The sequence below is a fragment of the Poeciliopsis prolifica genome, unplaced genomic scaffold (genome assembly GCF_027474105.1).
Source record: "Poeciliopsis prolifica strain line A6 unplaced genomic scaffold, Auburn_PproV2 SCAFFOLD015, whole genome shotgun sequence".
NCBI lineage: Eukaryota > Metazoa > Chordata > Actinopteri > Cyprinodontiformes > Poeciliidae > Poeciliopsis > Poeciliopsis prolifica.
In genome coordinates this window covers 9,676,371-9,699,542 of record NW_026562390.1, presented here as the reverse complement: position 1 = coordinate 9,699,542, position 23,172 = coordinate 9,676,371, and the positions used below count along the sequence as shown (strand labels likewise).

At 37.6% G+C, this 23,172-nt stretch overlaps 2 protein-coding genes across 8 annotated transcripts; one reads left to right on the top strand and one right to left on the bottom strand.

The window, feature by feature from the left end:
- Positions 1-1,666: 1,666 nt before the first annotated feature.
- On the bottom strand, positions 1,667-13,768 carry traf2b (Tnf receptor-associated factor 2b). 5 transcript variants are annotated; one of them, XM_055040318.1, is made up of 11 exons: positions 13,661-13,768; positions 9,214-9,419; positions 8,314-8,392; positions 7,631-7,729; positions 5,737-5,898; positions 5,573-5,647; positions 5,129-5,203; positions 4,483-4,695; positions 3,925-4,228; positions 3,523-3,671; positions 1,667-3,424 (listed from the first exon to the last, which is right to left on the bottom strand). In XM_055040318.1, exons 2-11 carry the CDS (start codon positions 9,390-9,392, stop codon positions 3,206-3,208), a joined length of 1,554 nt encoding a protein of 517 aa, XP_054896293.1. In that variant the 5' UTR covers positions 9,393-9,419; positions 13,661-13,768; the 3' UTR covers positions 1,667-3,205. The 5 variants fall into 5 exon arrangements, with proteins under 5 accessions (XP_054896293.1, XP_054896295.1, XP_054896296.1 ...); XM_055040320.1 differs by lacking the exon at positions 13,661-13,768 and adding an exon at positions 13,275-13,644; XM_055040321.1 differs by lacking the exon at positions 13,661-13,768 and adding an exon at positions 9,516-13,264.
- A 1,136-nt stretch (positions 13,769-14,904) lies between these two features.
- On the top strand, positions 14,905-21,616 carry coq4 (coenzyme Q4 homolog (S. cerevisiae)). Of its 3 annotated transcripts, XM_055040706.1 has the most exons (7): positions 14,905-15,018; positions 16,207-16,359; positions 17,292-17,388; positions 17,972-18,074; positions 18,207-18,336; positions 18,493-18,586; positions 19,897-21,616. In XM_055040706.1, the coding sequence occupies exons 1-7, from the start codon at positions 14,943-14,945 to the stop codon at positions 20,084-20,086; spliced, it is 843 nt and encodes a 280-aa protein (XP_054896681.1). In that variant the 5' UTR covers positions 14,905-14,942; the 3' UTR covers positions 20,087-21,616. The 3 variants fall into 3 exon arrangements, with proteins under 3 accessions (XP_054896681.1, XP_054896679.1, XP_054896682.1); XM_055040704.1 differs by having other exon boundaries at positions 17,972-18,336; XM_055040707.1 differs by having other exon boundaries at positions 14,965-15,073; positions 17,972-18,336.
- The last annotated feature ends 1,556 nt before the right edge of the window (positions 21,617-23,172 follow it).

Sequence of the window (23,172 nt, the reverse complement as noted above, 5' to 3'; positions counted from 1 at the left end):
AACATTTGGAGAAATGATGAGACATCATCCAGCTCATGGTTATAATTTATGGATACTTCACTTTTATTTGAAATGTCAGCGCTCATTTAAAGGAATATGGTTTTTGGTAGTTCATTCATTTTCAATAGACGTGAGGGACATTCTAGACAATTCAGAATATGTGCAGATGATTCTGTTTTAAAAAAAATCCCGTTAAAATGCAGGTAACATTATTTAATCAGATCCATAAAGTGTACATAACATTAGGGTCACATATCATTAAAAAATATATATATATATATTAGATATCGACTGTCTCTCGCAAACCCACACAAACAGAAGCAACCTTTACCACCGACGATGTGTGACTAGAGTTCACCTTTTCACGCCTGCAACGGTTCATCTGCACTTCAAACTCATTAAAGCCGCAGCGGGGCTTTCAGTTTGAAAAAGTTCAGCAAATATCTCACTGAAAACAAGAAGGAAGCGCCTGCTGAATCATTTTTTGTTAATGAATCAAAATCCAAAACACAGATCAAATTTTCTGGAAGTTCAAAGCAGATTTTTAACCCAGTGTTCCCAGTAGAGCTCCAGATGCAGTTAATAAAAGTCCCGTCTGACTAAAATCAGACGGGTCAGCTGATTTTAGTCAGACGGGGGAATTCAGTTTGGAGTTGATCTTTCAGGGAACATTGCAGCCATTTGTCTATTTGATTAAATGTTTTCCTCTTAATGTGTTTGTGCACATTTAAAACAATCTATTGACATATTTTGACATATTCGCATTTAGTTTTACCCTCCAGGCATTAAGAATTTCTGGTTGGGTTTTTTCTGCGTAAATCTCAATCAATTTCAAGGATTTTAACAATTTAAATGTCAGTTTGTTTAAGATTATTGCTGGACTTCCTATTTTTCTAAGCTATGTGAAAGATTAGGCAAAACATTGACTTTGATTCACTTTTATTTTTTATGTAGCATTTGATTTATAACAAATATAAGGTGCATCTATTCAGATCAAATATTAAATAGTGTTGAATATTTAAATGCCCATTTGATTACATGATGCTAATATTTAAGCTGGTATTAAAAGGGCTGAAAGCCTCCAATATGTTAAGAATTTGTTAGTTCTGAAATGATCTAAATGCATTAATTCATACAGTTTTGCAACACTATTTTATTTTATTTTTTTGAATTTTAAATAAACACCTCGAGGTTAAGTTGCAGCAACTGTGGGAAACCGGCAGAAATTTCCCAACTTGCATTTCTGCAGCTGCCTTAAGCAATAGAACGGTACATCACATTCCACGTCTGACGCAACATTTAGGGTTAAACTGTTTACTGTAAACACAAAAACACCGTTTGACTGAACCGTGTGACTGAACCGTGTGACTGAACCGTGTGACTGAACCGTGTGACTGAACCGTGTGACGGAGCCAGAGGAGCGGCATGACGAGCCGCCTCGGTAAACCGATAACACTCAGATAAAAACTAGCAGAAGCTGTTCACAGGATGACTATCACCTTCTGCTTCCTGAATGCACTTTTATTCTGACTCTGCACGTTTAGCGTCGCGCTCAATTTTGACTCCGTTAATTTACAACAAAAGCTTAATTGTTAAATGAAAACTAAGCTACAAGTAAAGGAAGATCTTTACATATAAAAGTAATTCAGTCAGTATGAGAACATAATGGTTTAAAGTCTTTTATTGAAGCAGTATTATTAAATAAATCTCTGCCATCAATACAGAAAGTTATAGAAACTAAAATGGCTCAATGTATTTAGATAATTTTCTAATTATTATATACTGCTATATTAAATAGCTTTGAGTGTTTAGTGGTGTTAGATATTTAAAACAGTAATAATCAATAAAGCTCTCTCCACAAGTGTAAAACTGAAGTGAGAAACTAGTTAACATATCGATTACAGCAAGTAACCTGGATACAGTATTTGACTAATTGATTATATTGACTAGGTTATGTTGCCTTGCTGATTAGGTATTTTTTACAAAGTAGTAATATTGCTTTTAATAAATGTTTATTTCACATTTTTTGAAATATTTGCCACAAGGCAATTTTAGGAGTTAAAGATTTACTGAAACCAAAATAAATAAATATTACCTACATGTTTAAAGTGTATAAATCACCATAGGTTGACTGGCGTACATTACATTTCCATAGATTGAGTTCAATGAACAATGTAAAAACAAATTGACCAACTAGAAGTCGCAGTTTAACAGCTGCTGGTAAATATCCTGCAGTGGTTCAACAAACATTACAGCCTAAAAGGCAATTTTGTTTACTTAAAACAAACAAAATCCATTTTGACAAATGAAATTGCACAACTCGACTTCCATCCTGAGGTATTCTGATAGTATTTTTCATTAAAATACCCCTTTAAAGAAAGTCAGAGTATAATTCCTCAATAAAGCTCCAACTACAAAATAATTCATGTTATGGTTTCTTTAAATAGATATTTTACATTTTTTGTATAATGTTACATGTTCTTAATTGTTGTATTACATTGTAATAACAAAATATGTTTCTCCTTATCGAAATATATTTTACTGTTTTGGCTTCGAGGCTGTTTACTTTTTTTGTTTTGTTATTGAATTAAAACTAAGCAAAAAAAAAAACAGTTAAACAATACACAAATAATTACAATAAATCAAAAGATTTCAAGCCACCATTCATTTATACGTATTTTTTCCGACAGGGTTTAGAAACCCGCTCACGCTTACTGACTGCACCATCACAAACATCCAGCAACAACTTGCACCACATATTGTACATTTTAATGTGAAGCTGCGAAGCCCCCCGTTATGTTTTCTTACTATTAAGCAGGTTAGAAGTGATGTTAAGTTTTATCATTTGGACAATTTTGATTTGTCTTACTATTTTTATTCTAGAGAAAAGTTCCAACTTTTCTCACTAATCGTTTGAAAGCTATGCATTAATTTGCAATAAAGGCGCTATGATGACTATAATTTGCTAAAACATATTAAAGATATTTTATGATATGCTAGTCAGTTACATGTTTTCTGACTTTTATTATAATATAATATTTATTTGTTTCTATAGTTTATTATTTTATTATTATTCATATATTAGCATGTATATTTGTATTTATATATATATATATATATGTATATATATGGAGCAAGAGAGGCTAATATTATTTTCTTAGAACTATTTCCATGTTTGATTTCAGTGCATCTTCCACAGTGCACATCACAAGCCTGTGAGGTCTACGATTGCTTTGATAAATATCGTATCATCTCTCAAATATGGGCTCTTGCCGGCCAGCTTAGCCAGCGGGCAGAAGAGCGGGCAGCCGCTGGCGATGTTCATCTCGCTGATCGGCCGCTGGAAGGAGGTGGAGGAGATGTCGGGTCGGAAGGCGTCGATGATGTGCTCCCTGTTGTTCTGATCCAGGAGCATCAGAGTCACCTGGGTGGAGGAAAGGAAGGAGGAGGAAATCAGCTTCTGCTTTCATAAGGAGGACGATTAACACAGATGGGGGAGAAATGTTTCCTAATCTACGGCACCTTTTGACTGAAGGGCCACTTCAGCAGAGCGTCGCACTTTCCCTTCATGACCACAAAGAACAGGGAGAGGTGCGTCCCCCGTCCGGTCCCGTCGCCGTTCAAATAAAGCCTGAGACACATTTTGTAGCCGTATTTGCTGGAGTAAAATGCTGCAAAGAGAGAGAGGGAGGGGAAAAAAGGGAATTAGAACAATAGACAAAATCCTGAAATGTCATCAGGCTCAGTTTGGTTCCCTCCTTGAAAATAAACATCATCATAGAGATGTGGAATCTCTCCAATCTTGCAAGCCAAAAAAACCCCCCACAAACATCACACCAACCACGTGCTCTCTTTTTTTCCACAATCACAAAAATGTTTCAATGAGGTCAGAGCCCGTCCCAGCGATCCCGTCTCTCGTCTTACCAGGTGAGAACATGGCAGGCGTTCGGCCGGCCACGGCCTCCTGTCTGCGCCGGGAGAAGTCGGTGATTTTCCAGACGAATATCCCGTCGTAGGTGCAGTTCTGAAGCTCGCGCACCAGCTGCTCGGTCTCCGACAGCTGCAGGTCTCTCATGGTCACCGTTCGCTCGAGCTGCCGCACCCTGTTCGACAAGTTTTCAATTTTCTCCTGGTCTAGTCGATGCTGGTGGGCGAAAGCCTCCAGGGTGAGGGAACTGCGCTCCACTTCCCGGTTCAGGACACACACAATGTTTTCTAAAGCAATTACCTGTTGGAAAATAGCAACAGTCATTACATAATCCCTGTAAATACAGTTGAAAACAAACATATTGATTCTGGTTCCTTAACTGTCAAAATCAATCTCTACAACATTCTTTGTCATTTAGCAAAAAATTTCTACATCTTCCGTAAAATAGGAAGTGTAGAACTTCATTGAATGTGTTTTTCAATTTGGTAAATGTAGCCGTCTGCCTTCATTTGTGTCTATCAGTAGAAGCCATAAAGTTTGGAAGAGAGGCTCACTTTTTTTTCCAGGTCTACAGGCTGTGCGGCGGCTGCACCTCCGTCTCCCTCCTCAGGAGCTCTGTACAGACCCAGACCCGAGTCCTCCTGCAGCTCCCCGGATCCGAGGGCCTCCCTTCGCGGATGGGTCATCGTCAGGACCATCGGCAGCAGCAGACGCAGGTGCTCCATGGTGCTGCTGTGCTCATGGTCGCTCAGCTTCCCGTTCTCTATCTAAGGAGCAAGAAGGAGGAGGAGGATTAAGATTTGTTTCAGTGGACAGAAAACGCTTTTAAAACTCTGTCAAGAAAAACAACAAACTTAATTGGTTTCTACAACGTCATCAGGTTGAGACTTGAACCTGTGACGGCTGCATCACCGTCCCGGCAAGAGTCATTCCCATTGGTTTTGATGAAAAACATTCCAGACTTTGACAGCAGATAAGAGAAGCATCTGAAGACTCTCAGGTATCATATAAATGTGGTTGAACTTTGGTGAAAGAATTTGTTCTGAACAGCACACACTTCCAACTAATCTATTTATGCTTTTTGAGTGGAGATGAATCATGTTTTATTTAGACATGCATTAAACAGAACTTCCAAACCTTCTTGTTGCAACAGCATTTGATGTCAAAGTTTAACGTAACGCAGTAGTTTGCTGCACATACCACAGTTTTACAGCCCACTTCGCTGAATGGACAGGCGCTCTTCGACTTGACACAGGATTTGATGTGGTCACTGAACTGAAGAGAGAGCAGGCAAAAGGGAAAATGAAGAGATCGTGTGGAGTCAGCTCAGGAATGAAAGTAAAAGCAAACTACATGATACTCAATCAGAAGGAAACTAGCAGGTCAAAGAGGGGAATTATCAGTTTGAGACAAGCGAGTTTCACTATTCAGAATGTGTTAAAATTGCCTTTTTTAATGGTAAATAGTGCTGTGCATATTAAAATTCTATGTTTAGATATATATTTTTTCAGACATTTGCATACACTCATGATATGGGCTCAGTCGTTTATTTCTAATTTCTGATCTTCCTTTCTTAAGCAGATTAAATGAAAAACACAAAAAATAAACATAAAAATAAAAACTTCTAAGCAGAACAGCTCAAACCTTTTCTCTGGGGATCTTCTTCTTGCCGCAATCTTTACATTGTAAGGGAAACTTCAGACAGATCTCGTCGTGGGCCTGAAATTGTTTTCATAAATCAGAATGTTATCATCCATGCTCAATACCAGAAAACTGTTTTGATGCTCAGAACTCCACACATTTCTCACCTTAATGTCTTTAAAGTTGAAGGTGACTTTGCAATATTTGCAGTTGAGAGTTCTCGCCTCACATTCTCTCTCGTTGTGTCTGTCCTTGTCCTTGAGGAGGATGGAGGCCTGGCAGGCCTCGCACTGCACCCGTTCGTATTCACAGCGGCCTTCATGCTGAGCCTGGAGATGGAGAAAACCATGATTAGATGTTGTGAGCAGATCTCACGCAAGGTAAATACGTCTGCCGTTTGTTCCATTTGTGACCCTAACCCTGTCAGACAAGCATTGTGGCAAGTCTGTCCAATTTACGACAACTGAACCTCGTAAGATTTAAAATGAAAAAGGAACACTTATCTTTTATAAGTCACTGAAAATGCATTAAAAGAAATTACACTCTTAGGTGTGGTACAGGGTGTGTTGGCATTTCAAACAAGATTAAAAACCGGTTTTCCTTTTGCTTCTTTTAAGCAGACATTGTTCGTTTGTTGAGAATTCAAAAGAAAAAAAAGAAAAGAATGATTTATGTACAATAAAAGAAATGCTAATCCTTTCTTGCGTAACAAACTATATAAAGGCATTTTCAAAAAAAAGGAAGTAACTGGATTATATAAATACAAACATGTATGAGAAATAAAGAAATATAAAAAGGGAAATGAAAACAGCAACACAAACAAGTTTTTGTTTTTTTTAAATAATTTAAATCTGCGAGTCGTTTAGCGGCATTACTACACTTAAAAACTGCGACAAAGGAAGAGGCAGAGCTTGTTTGGAGGAGGAGCTTTATCAGGAAGTCCTTTCTCCTAATGAATGGGGGCATCCACGTGTGAGCTGCTCAGCGAAACAGTCAGGTATGTTGCATGTTTTTCGATTTGAATAGTTGTTTTAAAACTCACCACCCATAAACCCAAAAACCAAAGTGAAAATGAGTCATCTCGAAGCGGTGTCTAGTGAGAAATCTGCATGTGCTCGAACTTCGCCACTCGCAGAACAGGTTAGCCACAGTTAGCATCTTTTTCCAAGCGGCACTGCCTTCTCGGCCGGGTGTAGAAAGCCGCTGGGAGAATCGACTGTTTCTCAGCCGACGGTGACTAAACAGCTGTCATTGACACATATTTGGGTGTTGCAACCTGGTAATCATTTCCAACAACAAACGCCCAAAACCACATTTTGATCTGCCTATGCTTCTTCAGAGCCGACGTCTCACTGACAGGCTGACATTTTATTTGCTCAGCTTGCAAATATTGCGCCCAACTATACCTCCTCCCAACACAAAATCTTAAAACTTAGCAGCACATCTCCACTTCACATCTCAGGGATTAGACTGCAGTGTCTGGTAAACTCCCCTTATATAAATATGACGTCCATCTGGGCTCTCCTTCATAAACCAACCCGCCAACTACATCCTGGCAGACATATTTACAACACAAACAAACTGTAGACCAGTTGTTGATCAGCAACATAAAATATTGTTTACATAATTTACCGGGACTTTTCTAACCCTTGTATTTCCACGCCTTTAAATCTTAATCTTAGTTCTCGACAGTCTCCTATCAGTCTCCTATCTAGGGCAGATTTACAGTCACTTAACTACCATGGTCTGTCTCTCCTCCCATATCAAATGGCCTTTATTCTGGTACTTTCCAGTGAGTTGTTTGTGAATAAGGCTAAGGGACTTTCCAGCCTGCATGTTAAGTTTCACTTCCTGTTTCTGCAGAGCATGAATTGAAGCAACATGCATGAGAGGCCATAGTGAACTTATTGAAGGAAGCGCATACAAAGAACAGCTAGTTCAGGTCACAGTGACATGACTAGCAGTCAACTAGTTAACCTGGGGTAACCTGACCCCTTAGCACAACATGAGGCTTAATATGAGGTCAAAGCCAGACCAGAGCGGTTCAATTCAACACCTCACCTCGTACTCTTTTATAGATCCAGTCCAGCTGCAGCTCTGGTTCAAACACCTGGCAGGCAGACTCGCTATTTCTCGACCGGCTGCGTTGTCTGGAAACGCCTGGTGGACAGGGAGAGGGGCGGGGGGCAACAACAAAGCGTTAGAGGACATAAAGACAGTAATTATACTGACAAGAAACACACAGTGCACTTCATTGTGTGGTTGTGGAAACTCCCATCAGACTGTGTGGTCAAACATTCACCTTTAGTTTAAATGAGTAGCACAAAGCCTTCCAAAAGTATCCACAGCCCTTTCTTCACGTTACAAAACCAAACTGCAATGCACTTCATGTGAATGACCCAGACAAAATAATGCAAGTAGAAGGAAAATGAAACATCTTTCTTCAGTTATTTACAACCAGAAATATAAAAGTACAGCATTTATTAGTATCCAGAGCTACTTCTTCAGCCAGGCAGTCAGTTGCACTGGATTATAGGATTATCAAAGTAAAAGGGGGTGAGATACAAACGTTATCCACAGTTTTAAGATCATTTTGAAAACCGTGTCTTTTTGTGGCCATCTCACATTATGGACTACTTGTGTTTTAGTCTATCAATAAAATCAATTAAAATACATGGCTGGGACAGCATGACACGTGACAGAAAGCACTTGTACAGTCGTCTTACTCCTCTCTGGAAACTCACCTCATTACCGTTCAGGATGGACATGGGCTCTTCATAGATCTCCTCTTGGCGGCAGGCTTCACAAGGCTTTGGACCGGCGCTAATAAAAACAAAGGGATTGTGATTTGTCTTTTCAAACAGCAGCTAAGACCTGCTCCCCCGTCATCTCCTCACCAACACAGACTATACAGTTCAAGTAGATGAACAGAAGTGCTATAGAAGGGATGTAGAGTGGAAAAACACTTAATGCATTTGGTTTTTGATGCTAAAAACCAAATCTCAGCCACATTCAGACACCTGGAACCTGGACACACATCAGTTCATAAGGGGATGTCATGTGATCAACTTGCCACACTGATGTACTTAGCATTGTAAAACTAAAATCTCACAATTTTTAGCGGAGATGAGCTTCCAGGATTACACCAATGAATCAAAGGTTACCTACTTAATTAGCAATGCTATGTGTGGTAAAGTTGAGTAATTTTCAGAGGCATTTCATCTTTTCTTTATGCTCAGTGATACTGCTGTGGATCATTGAACATAACATGACGAAGCAGAGTATTATTATCAGCGCTGATGTGTTTAGAAACAACTGTTGAATGGGTGAGGACAGAAATGGGTAGATTAAAAAAAAAGAAAAAAAGAAACACCTTGGAATGAGTCAGCAAAGCCGAAATGTGTCAGCATGACCAGATCCTTGTGATTCATCAGATTTAGTCCAACCATGTGAGAAATGAGTCAGCATTAAGAAAACGACGCTGGGTGCAAAAAAAGCAAATCCAGACTGGAGCAGAGACAAGAACGCAGGATGGTGCTGAGGCATGTCCACTAATTAGGGGAAGCATTAAGCCAGCAGAGTGTTGGGGGAGGAGGAGGTCACAGGTCACAAACCGGTGGATGGTCTAAGGACCTTCGGTCTACCTGGTGAGCAGCTTGAAGCAGTGCACACAGAAGCGGTGGCCACACTGAGCCTGGACAGGTTTCCTCAGGACCTGGAGACACTGCTGACATTTGTACTTATTCTCCATGGGCACAGACAGCACACTCAAAGGAATTCCTGGTAAAGAGTTTTGAGAGTCCAAAGAGATGCGAGCCATCATTCTCCATGAAACTGATGATGCACCAAACTGTGGAAGGAAAGCAGCAGAAAACAAAGGTCAACACTCCCAATGTGTGCTTTGACTTGCAAATATATTAAAATGTTTCCACATTTCTCAACTTACAACCACAACCTGCCATGGATTTCATTGGGATTTTACAGACCAACACAAAAGTCAGGCTAGCCACCATCAACTGATTAGCTTCCCTGTTTGTGCTAAAGAAAATTTTCCCTACATCATGACACTACCACCACCAAGTTTCACTGAGTTTCTGAGTTAACTGAAGGAACTTCAAATCCTCACCATTCTTTTTCAATTTCATTTTGTATGAAATTTGAAAACCAGTGAGCATCTACTTTTATGCACATAAAATTCCAGTGAAATATTTTGTTTGCGTGAGACTTGGTTGATGCAAATACAAAATGGTAGTCAAAATTTTTATGTGTCGTCCAACTTGAAAATGAAAAACTACTAAAGTTGTCAGAAACTCTTCTGGTTTTAAAGTGAATGTCTTGGTTCTGGGACAGTTGGACTTTCTGATCTTGTGTTTTTTCCTAATTGTGTTATTGGGTCTGTCAAGGCGGAATAGATGGTTCTGTTCTGCCTTTTACTACCGATTCCAGATTACTGCATTTTACTACCAAGCCACCATGCAAAAACCATCAAACATGTGTCTCTGTTTCACTGCAATCACCTGTGGCCAGGTTAAGATTTTTCAAATTATATTCAAAAACGTCTACTGCATCACAGTAAGCTGTGCAGGTTTAAGAACAGAAAGAAAAACACAACTGCAAGCTGTTCCTCTTATTCCTATTTACGTATCATATTCCATGTCTTGGTTTTTTACAAACTAACTTTTTCAATGAAAGAAATGAACAAAAAATCTGTTTTCTATGCAGCTGAAAAAGACAAGACTGTGCATGTAAGCAATTTTTCAACTGTTGAATAAAACTTGTTGACCTGGTTTTTCCAAAACTCAACGGGAATCCTGATGTAACTAGAGATCTTTGCAAAAAGTCCTAAACGTTATGTAACAAAATTCTTGGCATGGCATACAAATAATTCCCATAAAGTTGTGCGAACTTCAAAAGTGGTTGATTCTTACAATAATTACGCAAACCCTAACTCATAACCTCGCCTGCACTGCCACCAACTTGGCAGTACAAGTAATCTACATGAAGGCTGCAAAATACTTGATGTATTTGGGTGTTAGTTTTTTGGGAAATCCAACACCAGAATTGCAACACAAATTAATCCTACAAAGCTTCTTATCTGGTTCGTCACAAAAATATCACTCGTCATATATTTAACTTCATTATTCGGTACACGTCTTTTGCCCATGCTCACATTTTCATTGGTATTTTATAGCACATGAACCCATTAAACGGTGTACGTTTAATGCTGCAAATGGTCTGGTTTTCTCTTTACTGCCATCTGGTGGATTAAGTAAGAGCCACTAACATTTACGTGATAGGACGACGGTGCAGGTTTTATTTATAAAGAAGCACATTTTCTCAATATTACATTGAGCACATTTTTTATAAAAGGCCTAGTAATTTTAGAATATATTTATTACGTTAGAAGACGTTGCTGTTTGCAGTCGCACCAAAAACTAGAGGAAAGCGATTTAATTCTGAGGTTTGTAATGTAAAGTTTAATAATTATAAATTTCCACTGGATGAACAGCTAGAAAATCTTTAACCCTGCTTGATATGGATTGTAAGTTGTCTTTCCTCAACGACAAGTTGAGGAAAGTTGTTGTTGTCTTAATGGATTCTTTAATGGATCCATTAAATGCATTCTTTAATGGATTTTGTTAGACTCAACCAACTAAAATAATGACTAAATTCATCTGGTTATTTGTTATAGATAACACATGGGAAGCCAAAACTAAACAATTGTGTAAAAAAAGAAGTTTCAAGTCCCAGAGAGGAAATGACCTCACAATGATTGTCAGGCAACCCGCTAATTACAAGAAACTAAATCACAAATTTCCCCATTCCTCCCCTGTTGGGGTTTCCTGTCTGGAAATGCTTGGAAACTTAGTCATTTCTTTCCATCTGATTACCAACAATGAGAACGTGACAACTTTTTTTTAATTTACCTGAAATCTAAAGTGATTACAATGGTATTGTAATGACACAATACCATTGTAATGGTAAAGTGATTACAATTCGGTGTTGAAGCTAATGTCGGTGATAAAAACAAAGCTATTATTCATTTTCCACCACATTTTTTCTGTTTGCGCTGTAAACGTGACTACTTTTGGAATATTCCATTGAGGTAAAGGAGTGGGCATGTTTTTGATTTCCATAACTGATGTTGTCTATACTTCACAGCCGCTGCATGTCTGTGTTTTTGTTTCTACAGCAGAAAAACAGGGGAAAACTGAAAGCTGGAGGAAATCAGATAAAATTATTAGGACTCTCCCTCCATATTTGATAAATGGAAAAACTACCATTTGTTCTTTCCAGGTTTACACCACTATGCATGTTGCTGACAGAGGCTATAATTTAACATAACCAAATCCTGTTTTCTGTGAAACTAGTCATTAAATCAGCAATTTTCTCACAGAGGACATCCTCTGAAAAAACGTCTGTGTGGGGAAATATGGAAGGAAATGAAATAAATACCAATTTAAGAAAAAGAAACTGCACATGCAAAAACACCACGCCAGCAAACCAGAAAACCATTTTAGAACTCCAGTTTCAGCTGAAATGCATTAAAACTTAGCTTATATAGTAAATAAATAAATTGTATTTCATACAATCATTGCGCCATATCTAACAACACTTCTCCCAGGATGAAATCAAGGAGGCTGAAAGCATTTTCAAATTATATAAATAAAAACAATTTATAAAAATGCTAGAAATTATCAGTGGCAAGACATACTTTAAGTAACAATAATTAGACAGTATAATGTTCAGTCAGGAGATTTTCTCCACATCCAAGCTATAATTTAAATGACTGGGTTAATTCTTATCACCTCTCTGCAGAAACCCATCTATGGCCTGAAGCTTAACTAGAAGTCTAAACTGGTGAAATTCTGTGAAGTTTTTCTGACTGGTATTTCTTCATCATGAAACTCTGACACAACACTGGAGTTTCAACAAGTTCAACCAAACTAGCGCAACTTTAAAAACAAATACAGCAAAGAAAGAAAAGAGAAAACCTTCTTGACTCATGTAAAACTTTTCAGATAGACACAGTAACTAGGTGTGATGTGTTTGGCAGATAGTGCTGCGGTTACTTTGTGCATCAACATAACCTTTGAAGGTAGCAATTTTAGATTCCCTGATGTTAAGTTTGGATCACTAACTATAGTCTCCTTCTTAAAGTTGGAGACAGAAAAATTTTATGTTCGATTTCAGACAGTCACTAACAAAGAGTCATACCAAAGGTCATAAAAATGACCTTTGATATGCAGTCATAAGGGCAGGGTTGACTGTTGCATGCCTTTTAGATTCCTCAGCAAATTTAGAAATGAACATTGCCTTGACTTGACTATTCTTACCAAATTTAGTCAAGTCAAGACAATGTTCATTTCTAAAAACACACAAATGAACAACCTCAGCTGGCTGAAAATTGCTGCACAAATCATTAAGCAAAAAAGCAACGAGTAGTAACTCTGCAAACAAAATTACAAATCTTTAAACAAAGGTAAAAAAAAAAACGTCTCCAAATCTATACACAAAGTTAAGTCCAGCTTCCTTGCCAAACACAACCTTGTAACCAGCAGTAACAGCTGCCCAGAAATGCACCATCTGTTCAATAGTCTAACAAACACCGTGCTGGTCTCACTGCTACCACGATATTGCTCAATATTTCTCCACGTCAGTAACGATCTCAGCGCAAAGGAAACTGAACAGGATTTCTACTCACCGAAAACACAGTCCAGCCTTACAGCCTGAACTTTGACGCTTGTATTTGTATCTAGTCACACCCAAAATGACGTCAGTAGATACAATCTCTCCATATAAGAGTAAACCCCGACATTTCTCTTGAGCTGCAGAGCTTTTATTTTTGCAGAATAATTTCTGTTCGTTTACTTTCTTTTGTGTGTGTGTGTGCCATTAACCAATGGAAGAAACCGTGCTGCTTTTTAGCACTTAATTTGGCCACGAGGAGCAACAACAAAGCGCGTAGTTAACGTTAGAGCTAAATTAAGTAGATTATTGCTGCGGTTCATTTCTTAAGTTGCTCGCCAGCTTGCTAACTGCTAACTTACTCGCTTAAGAGCAAGTGTATACCAATTTTAGTCAACTAACCTGGGGCTCTTGGACGTTAGGTTGGACGGAAACCGAAACTATTCAGAAAAAGACAAAAAAACAAAACAAAAAAAAAAAACCGAACACTCCTGTTCCTGTTCGAGGTAGTTCAAATAACGCACAGCAACTTCCGCTTGCTGTTTTTTTTTGTCTGCACAATTTACCACAGGGGGGCGCAGTTGAGTAGCAAAACTCCCCAAATTGACCTCAAGCAAAAGCACATCACATTTAACTCCAGTAAAGGTAAAGAAATGAACAATCCAAGACAGAATTAAAAGAGTGTTTCATAACATCAGGAGATTATGAAAAGAAAAAAAAACCTTTATTGCGTCGTTGTTGCGTCTGTTTCTTCCTCTTCACACTGATAAGGAGTGAAGAGGCTGTCAGGTCCGGCTCTGTGGAACGAGTCACTTGACAAGGTAACTTTCACCTGTCTGAACACACGTATTCATCTGGTTTCATGTTTGAAAATGATATCATCAGACAAATAATGTTATGGGTAAATTCAAATACTTTAAGTAGAAGAATTAACACAAATAAATACAAAATAATTCAGAAGAAATGCCAAGTTTTTCTCATCATAAAACAAAGCAGTGCAGCTTCCAGCGATAATATTCACTGTTTGACCTCCAAATGGAAAAAGACAACAGAGCTAATGCATAAACAAGAAGTCTAACATTAACATAAGGGTAGGTGTGTGTCTGGTGCATCTTTGGCTAAAACAAGCTTCTTCTTCTTCACTGACTGAGGTTGGTGTTTAGCTTAGCGATATTGGAAATTTTACTCAAATAAAAGTGGCAATAGTTTAAATTGATATACTGAAATGAAAGTAAAAACAGCAAGTAAATTTAGCTGAGCAAAATTTACTTGCTGAATACATCTAGATTTTATACATTTACATATTTGATAAAATTATTTAATAAAATAATGATAGTAATAATAATAAGTACATGACATTTTTTTTTATCAATATATACACCACTGGCTCCAGTAACGTTCAGTGGATGCATAATTTATGTTGAGTACATTTTATGTAGTCTTAGTGCAGACTGCATTGTCGTCATGAAGGTGAGTTACTTCCCAAAGTGAATCATTATTTTAAAGAAATATCGTCTTCAGACATATATCTCTTGTTTGTTCTGAGTTTATGCAGTGTGAAGATGCCACAGTACTTATTGTTTGATTAATTTTAGTAATACACCACAGGAGCGGACTCGGCTCCTCGTCATCCGTCCCTGATGACGCAACGTCATCGACGCATGCGCAATACGTTTGGATAACAATGTGGCAGCGCTTGTCAATTCCCATCATACGGCTCAATCAAACGCAAAGTTATTTAACATCTAAATGGTTCAAAGGTACGAACTTACACCGCTGCTCTCTACGCAATTGGAAATGCATTTTAAGCAACGAGTAGGTTATTAAATTATTGAATTTGCTTGCCTGTTTAGCAGCGTGTTAGCCTAGCTGCTCACTTATTAGCAGTCAAAACAGAACGGTACCAGTTTTAGCATCCGGTTCAGTAGGTCAACGGAGAGCTATGGTATTAATTAACTGTTGGTAAACGAACATTGATCATAAAATAGTTACATTTCATTGACATTTATAATGAGTTTCACTTTCAGTATTGCGATTACAGTGAACTGTTTGGATGCAAAAACAAATATGTTTAAGAATTGAATTAATTAAATATATGTCTGGTAATTGAAGACATATCATTGTAGTTAATTATTTCAAGTTAAACAATTGCTACCTGACAATAGGATAAATATAAAGCTAGTTAGGTATAACTTGCGATTTAAAGTTTTAATTAATTGTTTCTGATAGATTATTTATGCCTATAATTTACACAGTTAAATAATTTGTAGATTTATTTTTTCATTTACTTGATATAAATGTTTACTATATTAAAATGCTATTGTCACTGCAGTATGCATTTTATGTTAGAATCGTCACAGAATTGCTTGAATGTGACGTTTGGATTTGAATATGTAATTGCATTTATTTTAGTGTTGCTTGTAGATTCGTGTTTGAAATGTTTGCATGTTGTATTTTTTTCCCCACTAATTTGATTTGCTGTCACTTTGGCGAGTTTGGAAATGAGATTTTGAATTTCAGGTGGTCTCTGGGTTAAATAAAGTACACATTTTAAATGCATCTGCACTGTACTTGCCTGTAATGTGTAATATGAAATGATCATGTAGTTTTCACACTACTTTATTTCATTACTTAATTATTGACTCCTATCAAATGCATGAGTGTATATACAGTTTTTAGCAGAAGAGGTAAATAAACTAGAAAAATATTGCATTTCCTGCAAAAATGCAGCGTGATTACTGTAAGCTGAATATATTAGTGTCTAGTATTTTGACCTACAGTAAAATACACCTGCTGCTGTGGAAGAAAACTCATGTAAAAAGCTAAAATTAGCATCAAGAAACCCAAAAGGGCTGGTGATTTATTAAAAGTCGTCAATAATTTGACATGTCGTTACAGTAGAAATGTTTAGCTTCCTGCGTCTTAACACTGTTCCACCTTTGGCTCAGCTCTGCTCGTCCACCGACTCTTCACTAGTGGTGCTGAGCTCACCTACAGCTATGATGGGCTGTACCCTGGACACATCCAGACCACCTCCTTCCAGAAAGCACTGCTGGCCGTCGGATCAGGAGTGGCGGCTCTGCAGGACCCTTACAGACACGGTACAAATCCATGTGAAGAAAAGTTCAAGCAGTTTCAGTACATTTATTGACTGTGTGAAAACAAATATTTTATTTTCCATCCTTGTTTTGGCGTTTAGAATCTGTTAATAAAATACTACTGCTTCTGTGTGATTTAATCAGTGGCAAATGTTTTTTAAACTCATCTCTCCTCCAAATTAATCTTATTGTTGTTGCTTCAGGCTTATTTCTCAGCACAGTTTGGAAAAACTACCAAAACCCAATAAAACTTTTAACAAGGGTATATTTCTAGTTAAAAAATTACCTTAATGTTAGATTTTAGTGTTGGTATTCCAGGCCTTGCATGTATTCTTCTAGTATATACTGTAGTGCAATATTTTCACTGTGATTTATTGCAGCAGCTCAGAGTCTTCGTTTTAGCAAGACTGGGTTTTTGGTAGATAAATTTCACATCCTAATTTCCTCATTCAGAAACGAAACGGCTTTACTGAAATGGCGCCCCCGCTTCTCGTTTTCAGTAGCTGAAAATGGAAAAATGCTCACAGCTGAGGAGACACCTGCCAGCTGAAAGTTAGCATCAGATTTAGCCCACAGATTTCTGTAAAGATCCTGACTTCCAGTATGTACTCTGTGTCTAAACCTTGCTGTTTCCTTGTAACAGAAACTCCACATGTTTGAATAGTCACATTGTGAACCAATCTGAAATGACTCAGATTATATCATGCTTTGGTAGACTCAGAGGCAGCTTTTCAAATGTTATAAAAACTCCCTAAAAGGCAGAGAGGAACAAAACTGTTGTATTTACAACCAGAGAGCTGCTCTGTGGGTTTAGACTTTGTACCTATGAACAGTCTTTTACATTCTGTGTAAAATTTATGATGTTGAGTCAAATTAGGCTGTAAAATCTCCGTACAGTGTTACTGATGCTCTGAATCCCTGTGCTGATTTCACAGACATGGTTGCTGTGCTGGGAGAGACTACAGGACATTTAGCGCTTATTAATCTAAGGGAGCGGATGAAAAATGATCCAGAGGGTCACATGATCCTGACGTGAGTCTCCCTAGTTTAGGTTAAATGTTGTTTTGGTCAGTTCGCCCTTTTGCCAACATATCCTCGCATTTTCAGCTCTAGGTTATATTTTCTGTCCATTTCCTCCTTCCGTTTCTTAACCAGGTACTCAACCATTGGTTATTGTTATATTCCTTCTGGTAGTTAGATATTTTGACAAGCTATAACATTTTGAATTGAAATTTTCAAAGAAGTACCATAATTTCACTGCATTTTGTTGTTTTGATGGCCATATATCACTCCTACTCTTCTAAACTAGCAGAAATGTAGCAGATGGTAGAAAGTAATTTCTTTTAGTCAATTAGCCACATATTCTTACAGAAAACGATCACTGGACTTTAGAAAATTACTTTAAATTGCTGTAATCGCCTCCGTTAATTTTATGTGTTTTCAGTAGAAAAAACTCTTTAGAAGAAGATCACTTTAAAAAAAAGGGTAGAAAAAAAGATCAAACCTTGCAACAACAAAAAAAATTATCTGGCGAAGGCGGGAAATGATCAGTATTCTTCCACTGCAAGGATACATTTTGATTAAGTCTATTCTTTGTTATGAATTGACACTGCAGAGAAAGGCCGAGAATCCGTCTGTCCACACTCGATCTGGAAAAGATGGCTTCCCTACCAGATGAGTCGTTTGGGCGAGAGTATCTCAGATTTCTGGAGGACAATGTATGTCTTTGCTTATGCTCAACAAATCCAAATCCAGGCTGCATTTGTGAACACAAGTCTCATCTGTTTCTGGTGGATGAGATGTCTCTTATTTTTTTTTTTTGGGGGGGGGGTTTCGCAACTTGGTTGCAGAAAGTGACGCCTGACTCTAGAGCGGAGGTGAAGTTTGTGGACAACGAGGAGCTAGCTTACATCATGCTGAGATACAGAGAGGTCCATGACCTGTTGCACACCTTACTGGGGATGCCCACTAACATGCTGGGTGAGTGAAGCTGCGACAGTTCCTGTTCTCTATAAACACTCAAAGTAGACTTTATGAAAGTAGACTTTATGAAATCTTCACTCTTGACTGCCTGCCTGTCTTGTGATCTCTCCACTTCCTGTTGGTAATTTGCACATTTCTCTGTCCCGGTTCCAGGTGAGGTGGCGGTAAAATGGTTCGAAGCCGCTCAGACGGGGCTTCCCATGTGCGCCCTGGGAGCCTTGCTGGGGCCACTTCGGCTGAATGCCAGGTGCTTACGTACAATCTGTCTGATTGGAGCTAGCTCTGTTTGAAGAAAAGCTAAATTGTTGTATGTAAAATTATTTTAATTTCAAACAAGCGCTGCTTGTCCTGATGCACTTGAATGTTCCCACAAAAAGATGAAGCTTTGGGCTGATGAGGAAAGGTGACTGTCCCTTAAAAGTAACGAAAATCCTTGATCCTTTTCACATTCATCATGTTACAATCGCAAACTCCGGCGTGTTTTATTTTGAGTGCATGTATTGGAGAAAATGGAGCACATATTTGAAAAGGAAACAAAAATTAAAATATATATTTTTAAATTTGTTTTTAATTTAGAATTAAAGATAGTCTGTCGTTAATTTGTACAATCACCAAGTCTGTGTTCGTTTTAAACATTTCGAGCAGAGATCTATAACCTGCGGCTCTTTGAACCTTTAAGAATGGCTCATAAAACTCTGGCTGAAAATAATAAACTATCCATCAGTGTTACATAATTTCCCCAAAAATGTCACCATGAAATAGAAGAAAATGTATCCATCCTTTTCCAGAAAGAATTTTTTTCCCTCCTCTTTATTTTAAAACTATTAAAGGAGACATAAAATGGTAACATTTTATAAACGATGACACATTTCCTGTAGTTGATGTTCATCAAAAGGAACAAGTTGCCATTTTTCAAAGCATCACGTAACATTTAAATCTATTTCTGAATTAGTTTGATTTTTCTGGGCTGAAATCTTTGCCCATTTGACTTTGGCAAAGCTGCAGAAGTTACATTGATTTTCAAGATCTTCTTTTTTATTGATGTCTGAACTCTGGAGACTGTTCATTTTAAGAAGATGCTCAAGGATTATGCAAATACTTTCAAAGCCATTTGTGACCAGTAATCGATCAATCAACCATTTTTCAAACAAAAAGCTAACAAAAGCTAAGATAATAATTAGCCTTGAATTGGTTCTGGAAGATCTAAACACCTAAAAACAGCCTGTAATATGTAACCACTAAAGTATAGGAGTGTTTTTGATGATTTTCTGGTTTTTGATGGTTTAGGGTGGGGCATGGCAGAAAGATGGGTTTCCCCAGGGCATTATTTATAAAATAGCCACCATTGTGGCTCGTTTGCTGTTGTTACAACAGCATGTGAGTATATGGGAACACAATGTTCAACTGTAAACCGTCTCTTGATTGTTAATCATTAAACATTTCCTCATTCATTCTTTGTCATTTCCTGTCTTTGCCAGTCTAGATTTGTTGACTTACTGGAAATAAAACGGTCGTGATGACGGCTTTTAACTGTACTCTTCTTCTTCCCTCTCTTAGTCGTTTACAGTCACTCTTCACATCTTTGGGCCCCTGGGCCCTGCAGAACGGCAGGCGGGCCCGCTGCGTCCTCAGCGTCTTTTATGAGAGGCGATGGGAGCAGAACCTGGAGGACCTCAGGCGGGAGCTGAACATCGAGCCACCTCCACTCACACAAAGTGCCTCAAACAAGAGGAGAACACAAACATAACAAGAACCTCGTCATAAACTGATCAGCAGCCAAACCAAAAATATTTGAAGAACGGCAGTGTGGGAGTTTTGTCTTGTGGCATGTAATTATCTTCAGAGGACATAGGGGAATTTTGATTATGGGAAAGAACGGCTCATTTTTTTTATTCACACAAAACATTCACTAACTCCGTTTTCAACATTCACTAACTCCGTTTTCAACATGTGATGTGTTTAGGTTTCCATTTCCTTCTTATTGTGACTTCATCCTTCAAGAACTTCAGCTGTAAGTTTAGAATGTGATTCATTTGGAGCAGGAAATACTAAAAATACACTTCAGTACTAAAAGTAGACTGTTCTATTAGCAAATATAATTTTCACATTTATATAATGGCCATTATTATCCACAATCTTATTTACTAGAACCTGATATCATCTCTCATCAGAGTCTGTTTAACTGTTTCTGTTTAACCCTGTTTTAACCGAACGGTTTAATTAGAGTTGGTGCAGCTGCATCTGTTTAGCATTTAAACATTCTGATCACAAAAAAACACTTTTAGCAAGAATGCCGTCAACATGGAATAAACAGGTGAACAGAAGTTTCATTATCTGCTTTTTGTTCCGACTAACGGCATGTACCTAATAATGATCAGTCGCATTAAAACCACATTTCCAGGAAATGAGAGTCCAGGAAGTCTGTAATTAATTTACCCAGAAGTTCTGTAGAAATGATACTGATATACAGCTGGTCTTCCCCCAATGGGGTTTTAATTTCTACAGAAAATAGATCATGTTTGTCACTGTCCGACATTAAGTATATGACTACAGAGAACTAAGTTTGTAGAGACGATTGAAATATTAAGGTTATATGTAACTTTTAAAAATGAACTTTTGACATAGAGCACAAATAGTCCAGCAGTTATTGTTGTAACACGTAGTCTGAGCTTGTAACTAAACTTGTGAGCTGCTGGTAACTATAATTTCCTGAGGGAGTCTTCCCAAGGGATCAATAAAGTCAAGTCTAAGTCTAAATTATGATTTTATGTAAAATGTAAATAGCTGTGAAAAAAAGTGTGGTTTTGTGTTTTAACCTGACTGCTATCAATGCTTTAAATATTTAAAATGTTGCATAAGTTTTGTTTGTTTTTTTTCTGGGAAAATATTTCAAGTGAGGCAAATTATATAAAATCTCCACAAACACGGAAATCAACTCAAATTTCTTTACAATTTTTGAAATAAGTATTGAGTACAAAGATATAAACGGCTAACAAGATATCAGTACAAATTAATATTAAGTCCTGAGTAGTGTTACCCATAAGAGTGACATTGGAAAGAGGAATCTAATTGTTCTGTTTCCTTGTGTATAGAGAATCAACTTTTAATGTTTTGCATTATATTGAAATACTGACTTCAATAGCCAGTTTTAATCAAATAAATAAACAGTTTATCCAGAATTGGTGATGACACTGAGAACACAGTAACTTTGCATATTGGTTAATTGTTTTTAGAGTTGAGATGATGCAATAAAAGAAATACATGTTGGCACTAAAAACTTGGTTTCTAATGTGTATTTTTGTTAGAATGTAAAGTTTTAGATGTAAAAATTGGACTCTTTTATTTCCATAATGCACACTATTTGAGGTGGAAACAATATGAGGATGTTTTTCACATGTTCTACTTTATACACCTGAGGAAAGAATAAGAGAAGAAACAAGCAGAGATTCTTAAAAGGTATTTAAAGACTAAAATAGGGTGGATTTTTTTGGCAGACATCGACCCCATTGTTCTGAAAAAACAATGCAATTACCATAAGGAGTATTTTTTACATCATACATTTTTAAAGTATATGTGCATATTCTTTGCTGTTCGACTTTATTTCATGTAATTAATGGTCTAACTTGTATTGTGAAGGTAATTTGAAGCCACTTGCACGTGTTAAGAAAGGGAAAACTTTTTATTAAGCTGTCATTTCTCCTTTAAACATGTGTAATTTGACTCTGATGGGATAGTCTGACCTTAAAATGTCATGCTTTCATTAGCTGACTTTAACTCTGACTAGTTGAACAAAGCAGGGAAACTTTAAAAACACAGATCTGTGCACTGTTTTGCAGAAATTTAAGCAGAAAAATAGAGTCAAAAAATCCCAAAGAACTATAATCACAGCTCCTTTTTGCAGGCATACACACAGCACAAACACAGTTTCCCATGTTTGGCTTTTTGACCTCTAAGCATATTGTAGTCTGCCTCCATATATATGGTTCATACTGAAAATCCCCTGCAGATTCCATATGGGTACCAGGACACAAGGAGCACTTGGATATCCACTCCTTGTTTGGACCAGTATGGCCCTGTCCCAGCCTGACACGAGGTTTCAGGTTTTACTGTTATGGAAAAAGATTGTGTCTCCAGGAAGCAGACTGACGTCTGTCTTTGGTTCCTGCTGTGCGTAGCTCAGGCTGACCTCAATGAATCATATGAAGGACTGAGCATGTAGAATAATAATAATGGAAATAAAATATACACAGGTATATGAAATGAACTTGTATCTTGTGGTGAAAATGTTCTTTAGGGGGTCCAAGTGCATGCAAGTACACACTGTTCCTGTTTTAAAATGCGTCATGAACATGTCATTTTATACAAGTTTCATGTTAAAATATTTCACAGATCGTTTCATCAGACTATATGGATATAAAGTCGAAGTGTTGAGACAATAAAATCATGGTTTGGACATGTGCCCTTCTTTTTCTCTTTGTATTGTGTGACTGTGTCCTTCTTACATGTCCCTGGTCTCTTATAAGGGGGAAAAGACACTTCACATTTTGCTGTATCAGTTTATTCCTTTCTTATATAATCAGGGCTCCGAAGTCATGGCTGAATTAAAATAGAAATCATATTTTGTTTTGATTATTTTTTTGTTTTCAGTTTTTCTGCAATATTATGTGAGGCTCACTGGTTTTTACTCAGTTTTGAAGTTTTTGTAGCTGTCTGTGGTCCTGGAAACTCAACAGGAACCTTTGAATGGAGAAGCAGAACTTTTAATGGAGCTCATGAAGGCCTGATGGGACTTTGCTGCCCCCTGGTGGTTGTTTGGAAAAAACGTGTACACGG